The sequence below is a fragment of the Heliangelus exortis genome, chromosome 19, assembly GCF_036169615.1.
Source record: "Heliangelus exortis chromosome 19, bHelExo1.hap1, whole genome shotgun sequence".
In the NCBI taxonomy this organism is placed as follows: Eukaryota; Metazoa; Chordata; class Aves; order Apodiformes; family Trochilidae; genus Heliangelus; species Heliangelus exortis.
In genome coordinates this window covers 4,211,533-4,229,409 of record NC_092440.1, presented here as the reverse complement: position 1 = coordinate 4,229,409, position 17,877 = coordinate 4,211,533, and the positions used below count along the sequence as shown (strand labels likewise).

The 17,877-nt window shown below is 43.8% G+C and overlaps 1 protein-coding gene across 2 annotated transcripts; it reads right to left on the bottom strand.

Moving 5' to 3' along the window:
* Nucleotides 1-4,806: 4,806 nt before the first annotated feature.
* ANHX (anomalous homeobox) lies at nt 4,807-17,785 on the bottom strand. 2 transcript variants are annotated; one of them, XM_071763392.1, is made up of 9 exons: nt 15,882-17,785; nt 15,113-15,237; nt 14,774-14,897; nt 13,513-13,699; nt 12,915-13,047; nt 12,352-12,653; nt 11,447-11,594; nt 8,049-8,136; nt 4,807-6,155 (listed from the first exon to the last, which is right to left on the bottom strand). In XM_071763392.1, exons 1-9 carry the CDS (start codon nt 16,128-16,130, stop codon nt 6,063-6,065), a joined length of 1,449 nt encoding a protein of 482 aa, XP_071619493.1. In that variant the 5' UTR covers nt 16,131-17,785; the 3' UTR covers nt 4,807-6,062. The 2 variants fall into 2 exon arrangements, with proteins under 2 accessions (XP_071619493.1, XP_071619494.1); XM_071763393.1 differs by lacking the exon at nt 11,447-11,594.
* Between the last annotated feature and the right edge of the window lie 92 nt (nt 17,786-17,877).

Genomic DNA, 17,877 nt, shown 5'->3' with positions numbered 1-17,877 from the left:
GCAGTGGCTCTGCTCCACGCACATATCTGATTATTGGGCAGCACCAATGTTCCACAAATAGCTCCCTTTTTGAAATGCCATTCTAGTTCTCTGTGTGGCTCCACACAGGGGCACTGGGGACACCGAAGCAGCCTCAGAGGGAGTCTCCCTGGAGGTGATGTTTAGCTGAGGGGACAGAGCTACAAGTTACAGTGGTGAAGAGGAAACAGAATGAGAAAACTATGCCATGCCATTCCCAGCGTTTCCCCACGGTGGACAGCCTGCACCTTTCTGGTAGCAGTGAGGGAGTACACCTCTGCTGAGATACTCAAGACTCACAGAACTAAAGCAGTACTACTTCAAAGTCCCTGCCACGAATATCCTCCTCATCCCTGGAGCAAATGACCTTTCCTCTAAAGAAAGGAAATGTTTTATTACAGAACTGTTAAATGACAAAAGTCTTAAGGACAAAGCACTAAAAAAAAAAAAAAAAAAAAAAAAAAGAGAGAGAAAACAAGCAACTTCTACTTGGAAGGGGTTAATCAGCTTCAATATCACAGCAAAGGAAGCAGAGATGGGTATGTAGGAAATCTGATCTTGGAAATACTGTGACTGGCACTTACCTGGGGTATGATGTTGAGATAGTGCTGTAAGGACAGATTGTTTCACAGGTTTAGGACTATCTATAATTTTTACTGTTAGAATCGTAGCAGCACATCCCCCTAATAACATGAGCTATGTGCACATCAGGAAGGAAAGCTGGTATAACCAAAGACAAGATCAGAACATGAGGTAGGAGTGGGTGTAGCTGAAATGTAATGATTCTCTCTCAAACTACAAGGGACTATAATTTCAGCGATATATTTCTAGACAAACCATACACCAGTTTAATGAGCAACAGAATCCTCTAGGTTGTCACAGCGTATGTGAAAATATTCTACTATTTCTCATATTTCAATTTCATATTAATACTGAATCATTCTCACAGAGCCTCCGTCATAGCTCAAAGGTAAAGCCTAGAATGATGGAAGAAAGATCATGCTGCCTGAGTGCTGCTCAGAAGCAGCAGGGCTTACATTGTGAACTGTGGTAAAGTCCATTTGTGCATCCATCTATACACCAACACGGGAAAATCCTTAAAACAAAATGGGAGTGGTTTGTACAAAACCTACCAAACTCTTGTTTCCTCACAGGAAAGGTTCTGTACACTGAAGCCTATTTAGGTTGCATGTTCAAAATCCTGTGCAGACACGAGTTGATAAACCCTCAAAACTCTATAGCAAAATGTGCTATTTTCAAAAGCTTGCTCATTTCAGAGTCCAGTGAAGAATAAGCACTATGTCTGAATAAAAGTCTTTTTATTGCCAGAATGATTCAGGGATATGCACAGGAGGCTGTGAAGCACACTCAGTTGTGGGGGTTTCTTTAAGTGGCAAGAACACAGTAGCTAATTGAAAGCAGCTTTAACTCTTCACCAGCTGCTTCAAGAGCACAATGTTTGCTAGTCCTGCCCAGATACAAGAATGTGTTGTTATTCCTTATGTAATCAAGGGAAAGTAAACAGAATTCATAAGCATAAACAGGAAAATATGAAAAAGCCTGCTTATGGGAAGCTGTCATGGGAGTATCATATTGAAAAAGCTCTACATGTAAAAGGGGAAAAAAAACTCTAAGTAAATACTGAAAGTAAAAAACACCAAACCAAAACAAAATCCAAAACAACCAGTCCTAATAAATCATCAGAGGTGCTAAGCATTTGCAGCCTCCAGATAAGATGAGAATTCAGATGCCCAGCATTTCTGGAACCACCCAAAAGACACCTCATGCTGTGTATACACAAGTAAGGACTCAGCACCAGTAGCCACATTGAAAAAAAATAAGCCCAGATATGTCTTAATTTTACTGCCCTTCAAAGCAAAGTGGATTAGTTGAAGTTAGAACTGGATTAAATCCCACTGAAAATGACTGATCTAAAACAATAACCTTATACTGTAGAACGTAACAGGAAAGACCTGGGGATAAGATTAATGAGGTGCAGAGATAAAACAAAATGCCTTTGCCAACATTTTCAAAAGTGGCCTCTTATTCTGGGTGCCCTACTTGAGTTGCTGCATAAGTGCTCATTTCCTCTGAAAATGAGGCCCCAAGCAAGTTGCACCAGGCACCCAGAACAAGAGACTGCCTGAAAATACCGGCCTTGAAGTTTTATCTCCTGACATTTGTCCCTAGTGGGCCTCAGATGTGCCCGTTCAGTAACCGTGATAGCAGGAACTGTCAATGGGACTGAAAGCAGGGGAAGCTGCCTCTCATGTCATTAATCCTCTCTAGCACTTAGTTCAGAGGTTTTTTTCACCAGCAGCTGCCGTTCAGGTCTTTCATACAGCCATTTCTACACCACACTTCTTACTCAGAACTACTGACAGGCAAACCTTGCCAGTCTTGGGAGTATCTGCTGAACTCCCAAGAGGAAAGCTGCCTCTCTAAGCAGTGCTGGAAAATATGGATGCCTGCCCATTAAGAGTGTGTCCTTCACACCTCAGGCCAAGTAACAACTTCTGAAAGTACTCCTAGGTTTCCATCTCATTTTTGTGATCCATTAACATATGTAATTATATTATTTGGGCCCTTATACGCACAGTAAAAAAAAAATGGCTTTATTATCTAGGGCAAGCTCTTTCCTTTGATAGGCCATGTCATGGTGAGGAGGAGGAATGACAACAGCAGGTACAGCCCATTCAGCTCAGGGTAGGTCAGCCACGTGCTCAGAGTGCTTCTAATTACAGCTCCAAGGAAGAACAACAGAAACACATCCAGTTTCCTACATATGTTTGGACAAGGCAACCAGACCATGAGAGGCACAAATCACATTTAGAAAACAAGAACAAGGTATGGACACAAGCAAACAACTCAAATACTAGTCCAGTATGACTACTATGTACAGAACTCCACTACACTGTCCTTCAAAGACCAATTCCACCCAGCAGCACCAGCAGCCAAATGGTAACCATCACTGGCATTCAGCAGGTTCACCTCATCTCTTCCTCTGCTGCATAGCTATGTATCCCATACATTCTAACTCATTTATAGGGAAGTAGCAGCCTACCTCTGAACTCTGTTCAGCTACCTCTAAGTCAGCATGGTTAAGTCCTTTTGCAACACACCTTACAAATTCTTGTCCAAATGCAATTGGTTCCTCTAAAGTGTTTTGTGAAGATTAAACATTTGGGTGGCACGGGACAAAGATGCTAGATATACTTGCCTTAACTTCTCTTAAATATTTTTAATTTGCTCAATTTCATACATCAAGCTTTGAATCATTTAGCATAAATTTTCAGAAAAGCAGTAAGTTATTTCACCTGACAAATGACCTAGAAAATTAAATTGCCCTCCAGAGGACAATTGTGCCAAATTTGGAAATGAAATTGATCAAGTGAAGCATAAGAGAAAAAAAACTTTAATTCTGCTTTAGCTACAAAGCATTTTCCAGATTTAAGTTAGAAGAGACTATCACTCCTTAGGAATTCTGGTGAATTGAGCCTTTCCTTTTTAATTAAAAAGTCAAAACTTATTTTTTTAACTATTTAAGGAACTTAGAAGGCCTTAGGACACCAGTATTGTCAAGATGGTAGAACAAAGGTCAGTTATTTCCAAGACCAAAATATGTGCATTCAATGGTATGGGCTGTTTTCCTATAAGATAATTTTTAATGACACATACCTCCTATTTCTGTACACGTGTAGTAGTCTTAATATAACCTCTATCATCTTCCCTGACATGGAACAGCACTAAATATTTGAAACAAACTGAAAATATGACTGATGGCAAGTGAGGCATCGTTTCTTTTTAATCCAATGCATCAATCTTTAAACAGCAGGGAAATAAAACTACTCTGGTTTTCACCCACACATATTACGCACCACTGATTAGCTTAATCATAGTAGTTGTAGAAACATAACATTAGGGGTGAGAATTAAAGTACCTTATTTGGGATCTCATAGGAAAATCTATCAAGATCCAGTGTTAATTTTGCTACCGGGCTGCTGCTTCAGTATGAAAGCCGTTTCACCAGCTGGTGCACGACAGCATCTTGTTTTCTTTTCACCACAGGCCGCGGAGCAGAGGCGCCTCATCACCACCACCTAATGCCTCCTAAATGGATTTTACGCATCGTGGTGTAACCGCGGTACCTTTCGCCTACGGTCAGCAGCCGCAGTGCCGGGTGGAGCCGGCTCCTGCCTCAGGGGACACTTATTCCCCCCGCAGAGCTCCGGGGATCCCTCAGCCGTGGCGACCGCGCTCCCTCCCCTGCTAACGCCGCGCGAGCCACCAACGGTCGCCGCGCGAGCCACCAACGGCCGCCCCGCGAGCCGCTCCGCTGTTGCTATGGCTCGGCGGGAGGCGGCAGCCAATCAGGAGGCCGCAGGATATATTTGTCGCTGTTGCTACGGGCGCGGCGGAGAGGCTGACCAATGGGGAGCGAGCAGGGCGGCGGCCGGAGGTGTCATGGCGGAGGGGACGGAGGGGGAACGCCTCCTTCACGGGTTTCTGGGAGGGCCGCGGTTGCCCGGTACTTTAAGTCACTGTGTGGCAGCAGGGATTCGTCCAAGTCCTCACTGCTGAAGGAAATAAAGCATAAACGTGTGCACAACGCTTCCGAACACACCACTGGTTTGAACAGAACAAGAAAATGGCATTCCAAGTGACAGCCACTAAAAGAAGTATCAGGGGTTCAACACACACAAGGGTACCCAGGGCAGCTGGTGCAAGGGCCATAATACCTGATTAAATAATGTATGAATAATTATAATCTTGCCTTGAAAAATGAACTCATTGACAACCTTTTATTTGCTAACTTCATTACAAAAGGTACTGGAGCCATGTACACTTTGCATTTCAGGGCTGGCATTTGTCAAGGATTATCTCTTTTGCAATAAAGATTTACAAAATAGCAGTAATACTTTGAAAAAATACCCCAAAGACTGCCCAGTGACTTGCAGCATGAATTTTAAACGTGCATCAAGGTTCTGCTTTGCTGCTCATGCCCTAACCCAATCATTCACAATTCTGCCTTTCAGACTCCAAGGAAAGGAAAGGAAAGAGGGCTCCTGATCCGTAAGCAGCAAGAGATGGAGTGTAACAAGCAGCCTTGAGGCTGGGTTAAGGAAAAGTACTGGGCAAAAGGGGCAGAGATGCAGCCCCAGAGCATGAGCAGCCTTCAGCCAGGTGCAGTGTTACACCACTTACTACAGTGTGTAGGAAACGGGGTTTGTACAACTCATGCTGCTCTGCAGGGCACTTGTGCTCTCCTGCTGCTGACCACCTAAAAGGGTTTCACAATTGCATTGGCAGTTTCAGTCCATCCAGATCTAGGCATTGAAAATTGATCAAGAACGTTTAGCACCTCCCACCTTCTCCATTCATCCTTTTTTCTTGGGCACTCCAAGTTACAGGTAGTATTAAATACTGACAACACTGATATGCCCTCCCCCAATACTGCAAGAATCTTGACGTTAGTACTGAAAATTCTGCCATGCTCCAGTTTATGTCATCTGGGGCACTACAGAGTAGGAAACGTTCTAGGACTTACACCAGCAGTACAACAGAAATGCAGGGATGAGAAATAGCAGTATTTTACTAGCACTTAACTGAGACCTTATTTTTCAGGCCTGAGAAAAAAGTTATCCAAAAGCTACTGCTAGGTAATGTGAATAAATTTTACTTTTTCCATACAGAAGCTTCATGATGTAATGAAGGATTTGCATCTGACTAGGGCTATGTGTAGAAATACGTAGCTGCCACAAAACCAGTAACTTGATATTTTTAGCATATACACTGCAGACTCAGACTGCTCCAGTAAAAAACCACAATCCACAACACACCTTTGGTTTCTTCTTTCCTTTGCAAAGTTCTTGGTAAAACTGTAACGAGAACAAACTATGCAACCACTAGAAAAAGCTTTCATCCTTCCACCTCACTCTCTCTCTTCCTATCCATGGCAAACCCCTCATTAATTTGACAAAACAGAAAAGGATGGGGTGTTCCCTGGGTAAGTGTAGACCATGTTGAGCATCTCTGCAGGCAGGTCACATTCGTCCCCCAGATGAGAACTCAAAGAGGAGCCATGCTGCCCAGAACGTGTCACTGGTTAGTGGGTCACCAACTGGATCCTCCAGGACCTGAAACAGACAGGAAAGGATCAAAGCTTCACCACATACCAACTTTAATGATGTTGCTTATGATGGAAGAGCTCCTTTGGGCAGACAGAGTAGCACAAGACTGTGCTGTGGGAGGGAATAGCTGTGGGGGGGGCTGTGAGCATGAAGTGACAAACTCCTCTTCCCCCTTTTAAGTTCAGGATGTGGGTGTAAAAATGACAAGCACAATCAGTTCACAACTAAACTCTTAGTAATCCCGAGAAGAGCAATTCCCTTCCCTTTGCCCAAGGCATTGACTCCTATAAAATGCAAGTAAATGACTGAGGGTAAGATCAGGATGAAATAATTAAGAAGGGAAGGATCACCTGAACAAGAAAGCTCTGTTCAGGGAGGGAGAGAAATCACTCCAGAATTAACTTTTTGTTTGCTTGCTTGTTATGTTTTACTCTCATTTTGGCTGTCATGGGATGACCTACAAAAAGCAAACTGAAAGTCACGTGTGGGCAAAAGGAAATGTACATCTGCACCCCTGTGGTTCAGGCACAGAAACCAAATGTGCACATTCCTGCAACAACCCCAGGGCAAGTTGATTCAGCAAGAAACAGTGCCCAGGAAGTCTACAGAATGCTGTAAAATCATTTACCCATTCAAGCTCTTCCTTTTCCTAGAGCACACATTAATATATGCAAAACTTCCTTTTCTGAATTCGAAACTGAGTAATTGTTACAAAGATTTGAAGATGTCCCCCCTCTTGACATCTGCAGGCATCACACAGTATCTTGCTCCCCAGCCCACGCTGCACTGAGTATCATCTTTCTATACCCTTGCAAAATCAGTGCAAGAACACAAAATAGCAAGATGAAAACTCTAGCTACAGAGACTGCATGTTCTGGAAATCTTAGAAAAGGCTCATTCATTATTAATGCCCAAAGCTTTCCGACTCATCTGGCTCAAATTATGGCTGGTAAAAAGGCCACTTTCCAAGATACAGATCTTTATATTGATGCTTTCAAAGGCTCAAAGAGGGTCTATTACTCCCTTAGAGCTACAGCCACTTCCTATAATGAGGCCAGAAGATATGGTCTCCTGCCTTTCAAAATCTCTTTTTAAAAGGTTTTCTCCAGCAGCTTACACTGCAAGAGAAACTGAAATGGATGCTAACTGATTGGTAGACCAACACAAAGGCAAAAAATAGCTCAAGGTACAGTTTAGTTAGGGCTTTCTTGGGTCCTATTTTTAGGTAGTACTTAATTCTGGAGCTCTCATCCCCTGGAAAGCAACAGATTTCCAACTTCTATTCTCTATTGCTTGAACATCACCCTAAGAAAGGATGCAGACTGCATCCAGATCATGGAATTAACTTATTTTATCATGCCCTATAATAATACTTCTCTGTACAATGCGATCAGCCACCTCAGAAATGTACAAAATCCCTTTTCCTCCTCAACAATACAGACTTGAAAACGAAAGTTTCATCAACGACTTTAAGAGGCATAACAGAGCAGAGTAAAATTCTGCAGAATGCCTCAGATGAGAGGACCCTCAGGCAGTTATCTTCCTGTCATGTTCTTTACACAGTGCTAGGTGAGCCCTCCATTGCTCAAAACTTAAGTGACACTTTGGATCTTCATAGGTTGCTTTGGCCATCATTTCTATGACACATTTAGTAAAATAAGTGTCTGATAAGCAATCCCAGTGGAAAAAGCAATCAAAACACCTCTCCTTTCAGTTTCTGATGGATGTTACTCGGAATTCCCATCTTGCTCTGAACTGGATTCCAGAAGGTATGCTTAGATAAATCATGTTTCACACTAAATACAATGTGAGATTCCACAACTCATGTGTGAGAGCTACAGCTGGAGAGTGTGTATAGGACTAAGCTCCTTCCTCTGGGCATTGGGTGTGTTCTCTTACCTGGCTTTGTCCCAGGGTTTGGCTTTCTTCCATGCAGGGTGCAGATACAGGTGGGCACTGAGGCTTGCCAAACACTGTCTGACAGGAACTTGGAGAAAATACGACAGACAAAAGCATTTGTATTTATGAGCAGGACAAGAGGGTTTCAGGCAAGATTACTCACTCAACAAAGTTCTGTTCTCTACAAATATGCCCCATTTCTCCACATTATGGCATAAAAATACAGATTCTGCACTGGAGGAAGAAGCCTCACCAGAAGCAGGATACAGGAATGACATCTCCATTTGCAACTCTCCTTATGCCCCCAGAACACTCTCCATATACAAGGAAATGGCTACAAAAAACGTGTCTCTCCTGGAATGTATTTTAAAAATACAGATCTTAAGAGTCAAAACAGATAAACATGTGGCTTTAGGCATAGCCATAACACTGGCTACAATTCCACTACACCTTTTCAAGGCCAGTCTGGGGACATGGCTTCCCTTGGGGGCTCTGCCAACCCCTTGAAAGAGGTCAAAGTCTGCAGACACCGGGTCCTTGAGGATGGGATGTTCTCTCAGAAGTACATGGAGTCCAACAACGTGGCCCATACCACTCCCAGTAACAGCCCGGAGCATGAATGGCCATGCAGGCCCAGACCAAAGGTGACTACTAGCAGAGAATAGAAAAAAAGCAGAAGAAACAAGGCAAGTGTCAAGTTGCCTTTCCTTGGAATGCCCCCCAGGTTCCAGCAATTAGTCTTGGGACTCCTGTGCTGGAGGCTGCATTCAGGCAATTACATGCACTAATGACAAATGTATTCAACCTTCTGCCCTCCCAGGAATTTGCCTCATCCCTTTTCATAGCCCACTTACACTGACATGCACAATGCCCTAAGCAACAAATTTTGCAATTTAAATACACAACATGCCAAAAAGCAGCCTCTTTTTGTGCATTTTGAACTTGCCACCTGCCAGTGTTGGGGTACTGGATTATACACAGGGGAGAGCCTGACAGCAGGATTCCCAGCACTCCAAGATGGAATCCCAAAAATGCAGGCAAAAGTGGTAAGCTGCAACGAACATCTCAGCATTTATGCTTTCTAAATCAATAAACTGGCTTATAATGCAGTCTGTCTTGCTCCATAGAGATCATCGTGGTCCTGTTTGAAATGGGAGGCATGAACCATTAGCTGGGCTACATTCCCCCTCTGTCCCAACTCAGAGTGAAGAGCCTACAACACCACTATCTGTAAAGGCATCTCTCTGATGTCCCACAGGGACTTCCAGTTCGATTGCTGGATCAAACTCTCCTGTCATGCAGCAGGAGCAGATGGAGACAGTCAGCTTCCAGCCTGGTTCCCCCTCACACTCCCACCTCACAGCCCTGTAGATCATAAGAGGTTTGGATACAGCCCAAGTGTGTAGGACTGACTGTAAAAAGCCCAAGGAAAAAATTGAGAAGAATTTTTCTAATAAGCTTTCAGGCCAAGTCTTTTCCAGGTGAGCACCTTCAAAAATGACACAAGCAGATTAAGGGTCCTCTGGCTGACTTGTAGCTCTACCCCTGCACTTATAAATCAGGGAGCCACGTTTGCTGCAAGGCAGCAAGAGCACAACCCTAAGTCCACTCCAGGTGAGTGACCTTGGCTAAATAACCCCTCCCTTGTGCTTTACTCTTATCTGTAAAGAAGGGATAACTTCACTGTCCTGTCTTTCCAGGAGAGCAACACATTTGCCTTACATTTTAAGCTGTTGACTCCTTCATGAGTCCCCATAGGAGTAATGCTCATTGCAACACGATTGCTGAAGATGACTCTGGTGACACAATACTTGTCCCTCATCCAGTAACTGTTAGAGGGCTCTGCCTGATAACAGGGGTGATCCTCATTCATTGCCATTCACTGAGCAGTGATCTCCCTCAAGACTACTCATTTGAGGTCTCCTGACTCTACAGGGAAGTGGCAAATGGGACTAGGTGAAATTGAAGCCTAAGCATCCCTCATTGCTAAGGAGATTGATGCTCCATAGCATTAATAGTATTTTGGGGAGTTCAAGGATTTTGGAGGAGCTGGACCAGGCCATTAAATAGGGTTTATGAATAGAGTTCAAATAACTATATCCTCACCAGAAGGTGTCAATGAAGCAGCAATTCCTGCCCCTGCCAGGAATACGATAAAGGATGTGTGGATTCCTGGCACAACTGACATACCCAACAAGGAGACATTCACCATGGATTTCTTCTACTGGTGGAACATATTTTAAAAATAAACATGAGCTCACTCTGGAGTCAGAACATGCAATTTTAAATCCAGCCAAAATTATTGCCAGCAAGCCTCACTGATCTTGCATGAGCTTTAGCCACTGTTTAAAACTGCAAATCCTAAACCACAGTCTGAGGAGGGTTTACAATTCCCAGATCTGTGTTCTCCCCAGCATTTCAGAGTGAGGAGTCTGATATGAATGTGAACAACTGTAGGCAGCAAGTCAGCTGGGAAACAGAGGTAACAAGGCACAAATATTTTTAACAGGGAACCAGAAAGCAAAAAATCAGCGATCTTTATCTCCAGTGAATCACTGCCTGCCCTTGCTGCTCAACAAGCCACAAAGCTGCTCCATGCCTCTGCTTCCTCATCTATAAGTGGGAATAAAACTTTCTGCCTACTTCTTTGACATATTATTGACAGTGTCATGCTAGGACAAACGCTGGACAGTGTCAAGCAGAAGGGTTAAGAAATGAGGCTACTGTTCCTGCTGCTTTGCAGATCAGTAAGTTAAAGGAAGCTTGTAATGTCTGCTTGGCACTGTTTATTTTTATGTAACATTATGGAAGTTGTATAACATATGGGACATGGCACAGATTTTCATTGTTTTGCATTTTGTGAATTTATCTGAAGTCCCAGAGAAAACCTGCAGTCTGAAACATTTGTTACAGGTGGAAAACAAAGACAGAACAGTGTCTATCTTTCTGTCTTCCAATTTGGAGAGCTTGCACTATGGAATAATTTTGTCATGAGATTATGAAGCTGCAAACTATTTTAGGATTAAGTTCAGGCCCTACCAACCCAGCCCACTGGATCAGCATAGGTTATGATTTATCTGCCAAAAAGAAAAACAGGAAAATAGCTTAGAAGCTAAAAGGGGTTCATGTTTTTTTCTGATGAGGCTGGTTCTGAAACTCCTTTGTGCTACACTGCAGAATACAGATTCTTATATAGCATCTCCCATTTCCAGTGCATAGATATAAATATCTGCAAAGTATTATGGACAGAAGGAGACAACAGTCAGGCTCCTGGAACAAGGTGCATCACCACACTCTTTCTACAGCTCTCTTCAACAAGAGGATCAAGACAAGGCTAAATCTACAGCACCATTGTTACTCCTGCCTTTAAGAAGCCCTGTGCTTTCCACTCCCTTTACCTGTGGGGAGGAATAGATCCCAGGGTCTCTAGCTGTCCTTCACTAAAGATGAAGCTTTCAACATCTAAATCTGGCTGCTGAATGATTCTTCCTGAACTGGCCCCAATACAGCCACCTTGAGGGACTCTCACCAAGGGAGCTCTGAGACCTGCTGAAATAAATACTCATATTAAAGAGAATTACAGATAACGTGACCCAAACCTCTGACCCACCTATTCCTCCCCTCCTTTCTCAACAACCACCGAAGGCTGAGTGAGTGGCAGTCACAGCACTTTCTACTCTAGAAGTACAGCAAAAGCAGGGGATATCACTTATGTATCCCATCATGGCTATTCTGAAGAACAGACTGAAGAGATGGTGGAAATACAAAAATGCTGAACATAAGTGGACAGGAAGGAAGCAGAGGAAGAAAGAAAGAATAGCAGGAAAGAGAAAGGAAGTGAGAACCATGTCACAGTTAAGAAGTTACAGTCACAGTCACAGAAGTTACAGTCACAGAACCATGTCACAGCTAAGAAGTTCCAGACTGTGTTGAGGCAATCTATTAAGAACAAGCGTTTAAAAACCCAGAAGCTTGCAAACTGACAGGTGAGCAGACAACACCTGAGGGGCTTTTGCAATGGAAAAGCTAAAAAGAATCCACTCTGCTGGAAAAGTACTCTCATACGGAAGGAGTTACATTTTAAGCAAAAGAGTAGGCAAAAATGTCTTAGTCCACACCTTAAATCAAAAGGTTTTCTCACTGAGCTTACCATGGGAGAGCAGAACTCCAGAGCTCAAGTTAAGTCCTGCTTCCATTTGTCATGACATCAAAAAGCCACATAAATGAGCAAGAGTGTTTACAGCACAGGGAAAAGAAGCCTGAATACTCTTAAAGTCAACAACTGGGGTGCAGTTTTACTAACCTTCTACACTTGGAGCCCAAATGGAACCAGACATTCCTCTGAGGCTGGAAGGGTCCTGCCACGTGGCCAGCTGTTCATCTGGGATGGTAAAGGACCCACAAGAGCACAGGACAAAGCTATCCAGCTGGGGGCTGGCATCAGAGCTGCTTGTTCCTGCCCAGGGCTGCAGGACAGGAGAGTTAAAGCAGGTTCTTGGTTCCAGCACAGCCTCAGTGCAAAAAGCTACAGGTTGGTTGGTGTTGTGAGGGGTGAACAAAGCCTTGCTTGCCCCCACTTCATACAGCTCACTGCTCTGCAAAAAGCTGTAATGATGGAAAAAATGAATTAGCCAGACATATTGCTTTGCAAAGAGGGGGGACTCCCCAGCTAAACTTTTGAATCCTGCCCTTGACAGCTGGGAGATTTTCATGCTCTGATTGTATGATGATGCTAGGCATGGGTCATTCCCATCTATGGAGTCATGACTCCTAATTGATATCCCCTGGGAACTGACACGAAAATCAGTTCCATTAATAAATGTTCCATCTCTGAACTGTCACTGTAAAGACTTCTTCCTACATCACCTGGATTCCAACATCTTTAAATAAGTTGCTTCAGGAGTCTTATCCATATCTGCAGCTGACTGCTCCCATCCTGGGTCACAGGGCATGTGGGTTATCTCCATCTGCTCAGAGCTGATGCCTACACAAAATCCATCTGAAAGGTGCAGTCCAGGCAGGTGAATGAAGACTAATAGTCCAAAAAGCAATGAAACAAATCTACTTTGCCAAATGCAGCAAGTCCCTCAGATTCCCTGTGACTAAAGCTAGAACAAGATACTATGAAGGAGCATGGAAATACTGGGGTTTCCTTGAGTACTGCCCCAACCCCATATTCTGAGAGTTAAAACATGATGCCTCCCATGTATTTTCTTTCATTTGTGCCCCTTCTGAGGCACCTCTTTTCACCTGTCCTTGCACAGGCTTATGTGCTCCTTATACAGTGACAGCCTCTAGCAAAACAATGAGGCACTATACTGAAGCAGAGTCCTCCAGTGTTCATTTGATCCATCAGCACATAGAAGCTCTTCTAGAGAAGGAATAGCCTTCCCTTCCAAAACGAATTTAAAATTGGATTTCAGCTTTCTGGACCACATCCTAAGCCCATTAGGAAGAGACAAACCTGCAGTTTGTGGACTGTAGGATCCCTTCTCCTGCTGCACCTGTGTGTGGTAAGTCAGATCCCTCTCAGGACATGAGTTGCTGAGCTTTTTCGTATGAGCAAGGCAGGATTTCTGACATCGCCGATAATTTGCAAACCAGTTATAGACCTGAGTTGGCTGCAGGTTCAAGTTCCTGGCCAATCCCTCCTGCAAACCCAGACGTAGGGAGAGGATCAAGGAAAAAGAAACCAAAATCAAACACATCCAAATAAACAAGTTTTTTTCCTTGAGTTCCAAAAGCAGCCCAGCAAAAGAGCTTTCAAATCAGAGCTTTCTTCCCACAGAGTGACAGCTTCACATCACTGATAGGATAAACAGTAATGTGTTTACCATATTAGATAGTTTCCACAGACTGTAAACAGTATAAACATTTTTATCACGTTCACAGAAAAATTTCTGCTGTATTAAAATAATGAGATCACATAAGTGTAGAATGCACTGAGAAATTAATGCATAAGTAATCATCGTATCCTGACCTTTTAGGACTTAATTAGGCAATTTCATTATGGTCCCAATTCAGATTGGGCTTTTTAAACGAAAATTTGGAAGTTGTTGCTGCCTTGTGATAAGGGTAAGAAATAAACCATCACACTGCAGAACTGTTCACCAGGCTTGCCTCATATGTGAAAGATGGTGGAAAAATTGAGCACAACAGAGGCAGACTTTAGAGGCAGACACAAAAGCTTCACTTTGCAAGGTAATAATCAGTAAGGATTATGGAGTTAATTCACATGTCACTTTCCTTGCAAATTTGTCCCTGTCCAAATAAGGCAGATACATGCATACATCAACACAGCCTATTCATGTTTTAAAATTCTGACTTTAATGTGACAAATCAGTACAAAATATATTCTGGTAGGCAAAATGCAATTTTATATAGGCCATAACTCAGTCAAGTGAGACCTACTTATCACTGCAATATAGCTCCTGTGAGTGATGGCTGCTTTGCTGCCTATGGTTAATCACTACAAAATCAGAACTGTTAAAAGCCCCATGAGGAACTTGTTTTCCTTGATATTTTTGTCCAAAGTAATGAAATTATTTAGCATAACCTTGATTTCTTTTTAGGGAAACCTTTAGGAAAAGACTGAATATGTGGAATCCCAGCCCCACTGAGGCTTCTGAAACAAAGATTTCTACTTAAATGAGTTATAGACTCCTGATTACAGAGTTCTGCTTTTCCACAACAAGGAGACTTGATTGGAAGTAGCATATCCCTACCCTCTGTTCCTTATTGGGATTTGCTGTCACCTCTGCAGCAAACCTGTGCAGCTGCTGGCGCACTTCATCTGAATAGTTCCGATTCTTCAAACCTTCAGGGCAAAGGGAATTAGGTGGTGGATTCCTGTACACAGGACAAGACAGGATTAAAAAGGACCCAAAAAGAGTTATTCAAATTTATTGGAATTTTCTCACATTGCCACAAGCGGTTGAAACACTAAGAAAAATCTAGCTCCGAGCAGCAGCCTTCCTGAGATGCCCCTGCATCTTTACCCCCCTGCACCTGCTGACTCCAACAGAGAAAAAAAAAAAAAAAATTGTTTCCCCACACCATGGTACCTCTTCCTGCAACGGAATTTCTGCAGAGGTGTCAGAAAATCTGTGTGGTGTTCCTTCATAAACCTCTGGTAGTGAATCTCATGCCAAAGTTGCACCAGCTCCTCCTTCTCTTTTGCCTCACAATACTATAAGAAAACAATATGTAAGCAAATCCTTTCCAGTTAGTCAGTCAAGCTTCCTATAAAGAAGAAAATCCTCAATAACTAGAAACTTATTCAGAGATTCCTACTACTTTGATGAAGCTGATAGCATTCTTCAAATACACATCTTGCTGTACCTTCCTCTAATTAATACAGGGAGCTGTCTGCCTAATTCCTTCTTTTCCTCTAGTGAGAAGGGTTACATTTCCAGATCTAGAGACCAAAATCCCTCACCTTGAGTGCTGCCATCCAGACTGCCTCATGTCTTTCCATCCTGACAAGCCCTCTAAAGTTGATCTCCCTGAGGCTTCTATGTCCTGAGCCCCAAGTTTGTAAAAAACTCCAAGAACCACCACAGTAAACAAAAATCCTGACTTCCCAAATTACAATCAACCCCATAATCACTCAATTACCTTCTTCCCCCGTGCTGATTATCAATAACTGCAAATGCTTTACCCTGTGTTTCAGGTCAACTAACACACACATATCACTTTCCACTGCTGTGCACCAGCTGGAAACATTCCCTGTGCTGCAGTTTGGGTACCTCTGCAGTAACAGCTCTAATTACTACTATTACTACTCTAATACTGCTTTTTGCATCCACCAAGAAACAAAGAACACATCCCTACCTCCAGGAGTCTGCAGGCTGTGTCATACTGCCCATTATGGGTATGAACAAACACACAGGCTCGAACAATGTGGATGTTAGTGAGAAAATACATCTTGTGTTTGCATCCCATCATGGCCCCAACCAGCTTCTCCAGACTAGGAGATGAGTTTTGGACGTCTTGGCAAAGCTGTTCTGCAAATTCCAGCAGTTTGGTGGGTGGGGGATCCTTGGTTTTATTCCTGTTTAACATGGCCATGAACCGCTTCATCCTTATGTCTTGTTGGAAGCCTTTCTATGCAATGCACAAAGTTGTGGTTAGATAAAAACTATTATCTCCTATTTTTAGCTCCTATGGTATGCTTTTCTTTTTTTTTTTTTTTTTCTTTTAAAGGAAATAAACTCTTTATTCTGTTAAAAGCAGCTTGAAGACCTCAAAACATTTAAAATAAAAGTAGACCTAAAGCTGCCCTGAAAAGCTAAAGCCACAGCAGGTTTATAGCTGAGAAAGCAAATCTCACAAAGACTGATTAAACTTGCCCCAAAACTCAAGAGGCTGAAGGAGAAGGCCAAAACAGGAGGACTGCTGTGGGAAGCCATATACTGGGCTAGTCCCAGTCTTCCCCAGTTCAGTCTGTGCATATCTGGGGACACTGGGGTACAGCAGGGCTGCCAGCACCCCTCAGCCACATGCCTCCAGACCCTCCCCTCCTTTTCAGATCAGGTACCCCCACATACAAATCCAAATACGAAGCTTTCATTCAGTTCTTACAGGTTAAAAAAAATATCAGAAAAATTAAGCCCAGAGACAGGTGAAATTCATGAGGTTTTTTTCTCCAATATGGCATGGGTGAGGCAAGGGGCAGACAGCAGTTACACTGAAGTGTAACTCAAATGACCACCGGGGATAGGTTTTGCCAGGGAAAGGAGGCCAGCACGATGGCCCGTGTCCGATGGGTCCACTCGGGAATACTCCACCCCTGGGCCAGCTCCAACCTCGTTCAAATACCTGCGAGCCGGAGGAGCAGGCAGACGCCGGGCCCCACAGCCCTCCAACCCTTCTTCCCACGTCGAAGCCCACACGGTACCTCGGTACCTGTCCCCCGGACCCAGCTGACACCTCACTCTTGTCCACAGCCTCCCGTGGGGGTTACACAAGCCCTTGGCAGCCTCCAGAGCGCTGCCGGGGGCAGACGCGGAGCAGCGGCGGCCTCCGGGCGTCTGCAGGGGAGCGTGCTCAGGGCTGCCCCGGCACCCCGCCCCCGACACCGCTCGGACAAAGCAACCGCTGCCCACACCGCCACTTTCGTTGTAAAACTGTGAACAGGAGACAGCAGCAAGTTGGCTTCGTAGTAGAAAATATTTAAGATGTTAATGGGGATCAGCCACGCACTGATTATTTTGACAGGCTCAGGTGAACTGAAGGAAGAGGCACGCAGCACAAACCCTCTTGTCTGGGTGGGTTGTGTCTAGGAACAGCTGAGTCATCCAGACTCAGCTGAGGGGATAAGACTGAAGCAGCTATTATTTTCCTTGAATCAGGTCTGAACATCACTGTGAATATCAGCCCTCAGCTGACTTGGACCCAGCAAGGGCAGACAGCAGTACTGACCTCACAGCCCCCCTGCACAGCACTGCTGGGTGCTGTCATGAGCCCATCCTGAATCCACATTTCAGTAACCAGATCGTGGCAAATCCATGTGCCATATGCAAGTTTTTCTGCAAGAACAAGGGGTACATACTTGAGTGAAGGCATCTTCATTTTGCTGCAAGCATATACTAAAAACCTGCTCATAATCCTCCTTGGTCCTCCAACCAGCAGCATCTTGCCTTCAGGTGCCCTTGATTTCTCCCCTTAGGCTTGCAGGACAGTGACTGGTTTCTTGCTCCTGCTGCATGACTCTTCTAGATCCAGAGGTGGAGATACAAAGCCCCACCACTGAAGTCTGAATGTTCATCATCCTGATGGATATAAGCAGAATTTACTTTTGGCACTTATTCTGCTTTACTCCCCAATT

Excerpts from the sequence above, each read along its gene's own strand:
- ANHX (XM_071763392.1), bottom strand. The coding sequence starts at position 16,130 with ATGAAGCGGTTCATGGCCATGTTAAACAGGAATAAAACCAAGGATCCC. Across the intron at positions 13,048-13,512 it reads CTACAGTCCACAAACTGCAG|ATGGATTTTGTGTAGGCATC; the intron begins GTTTGTCTCTTC and ends TGCACCTTTCAG. Across the intron at positions 8,137-11,446 it reads GGATCTATTCCTCCCCACAG|TTCCTGTCAGACAGTGTTTG; the intron begins GTAAAGGGAGTG and ends ATTTTCTCCAAG.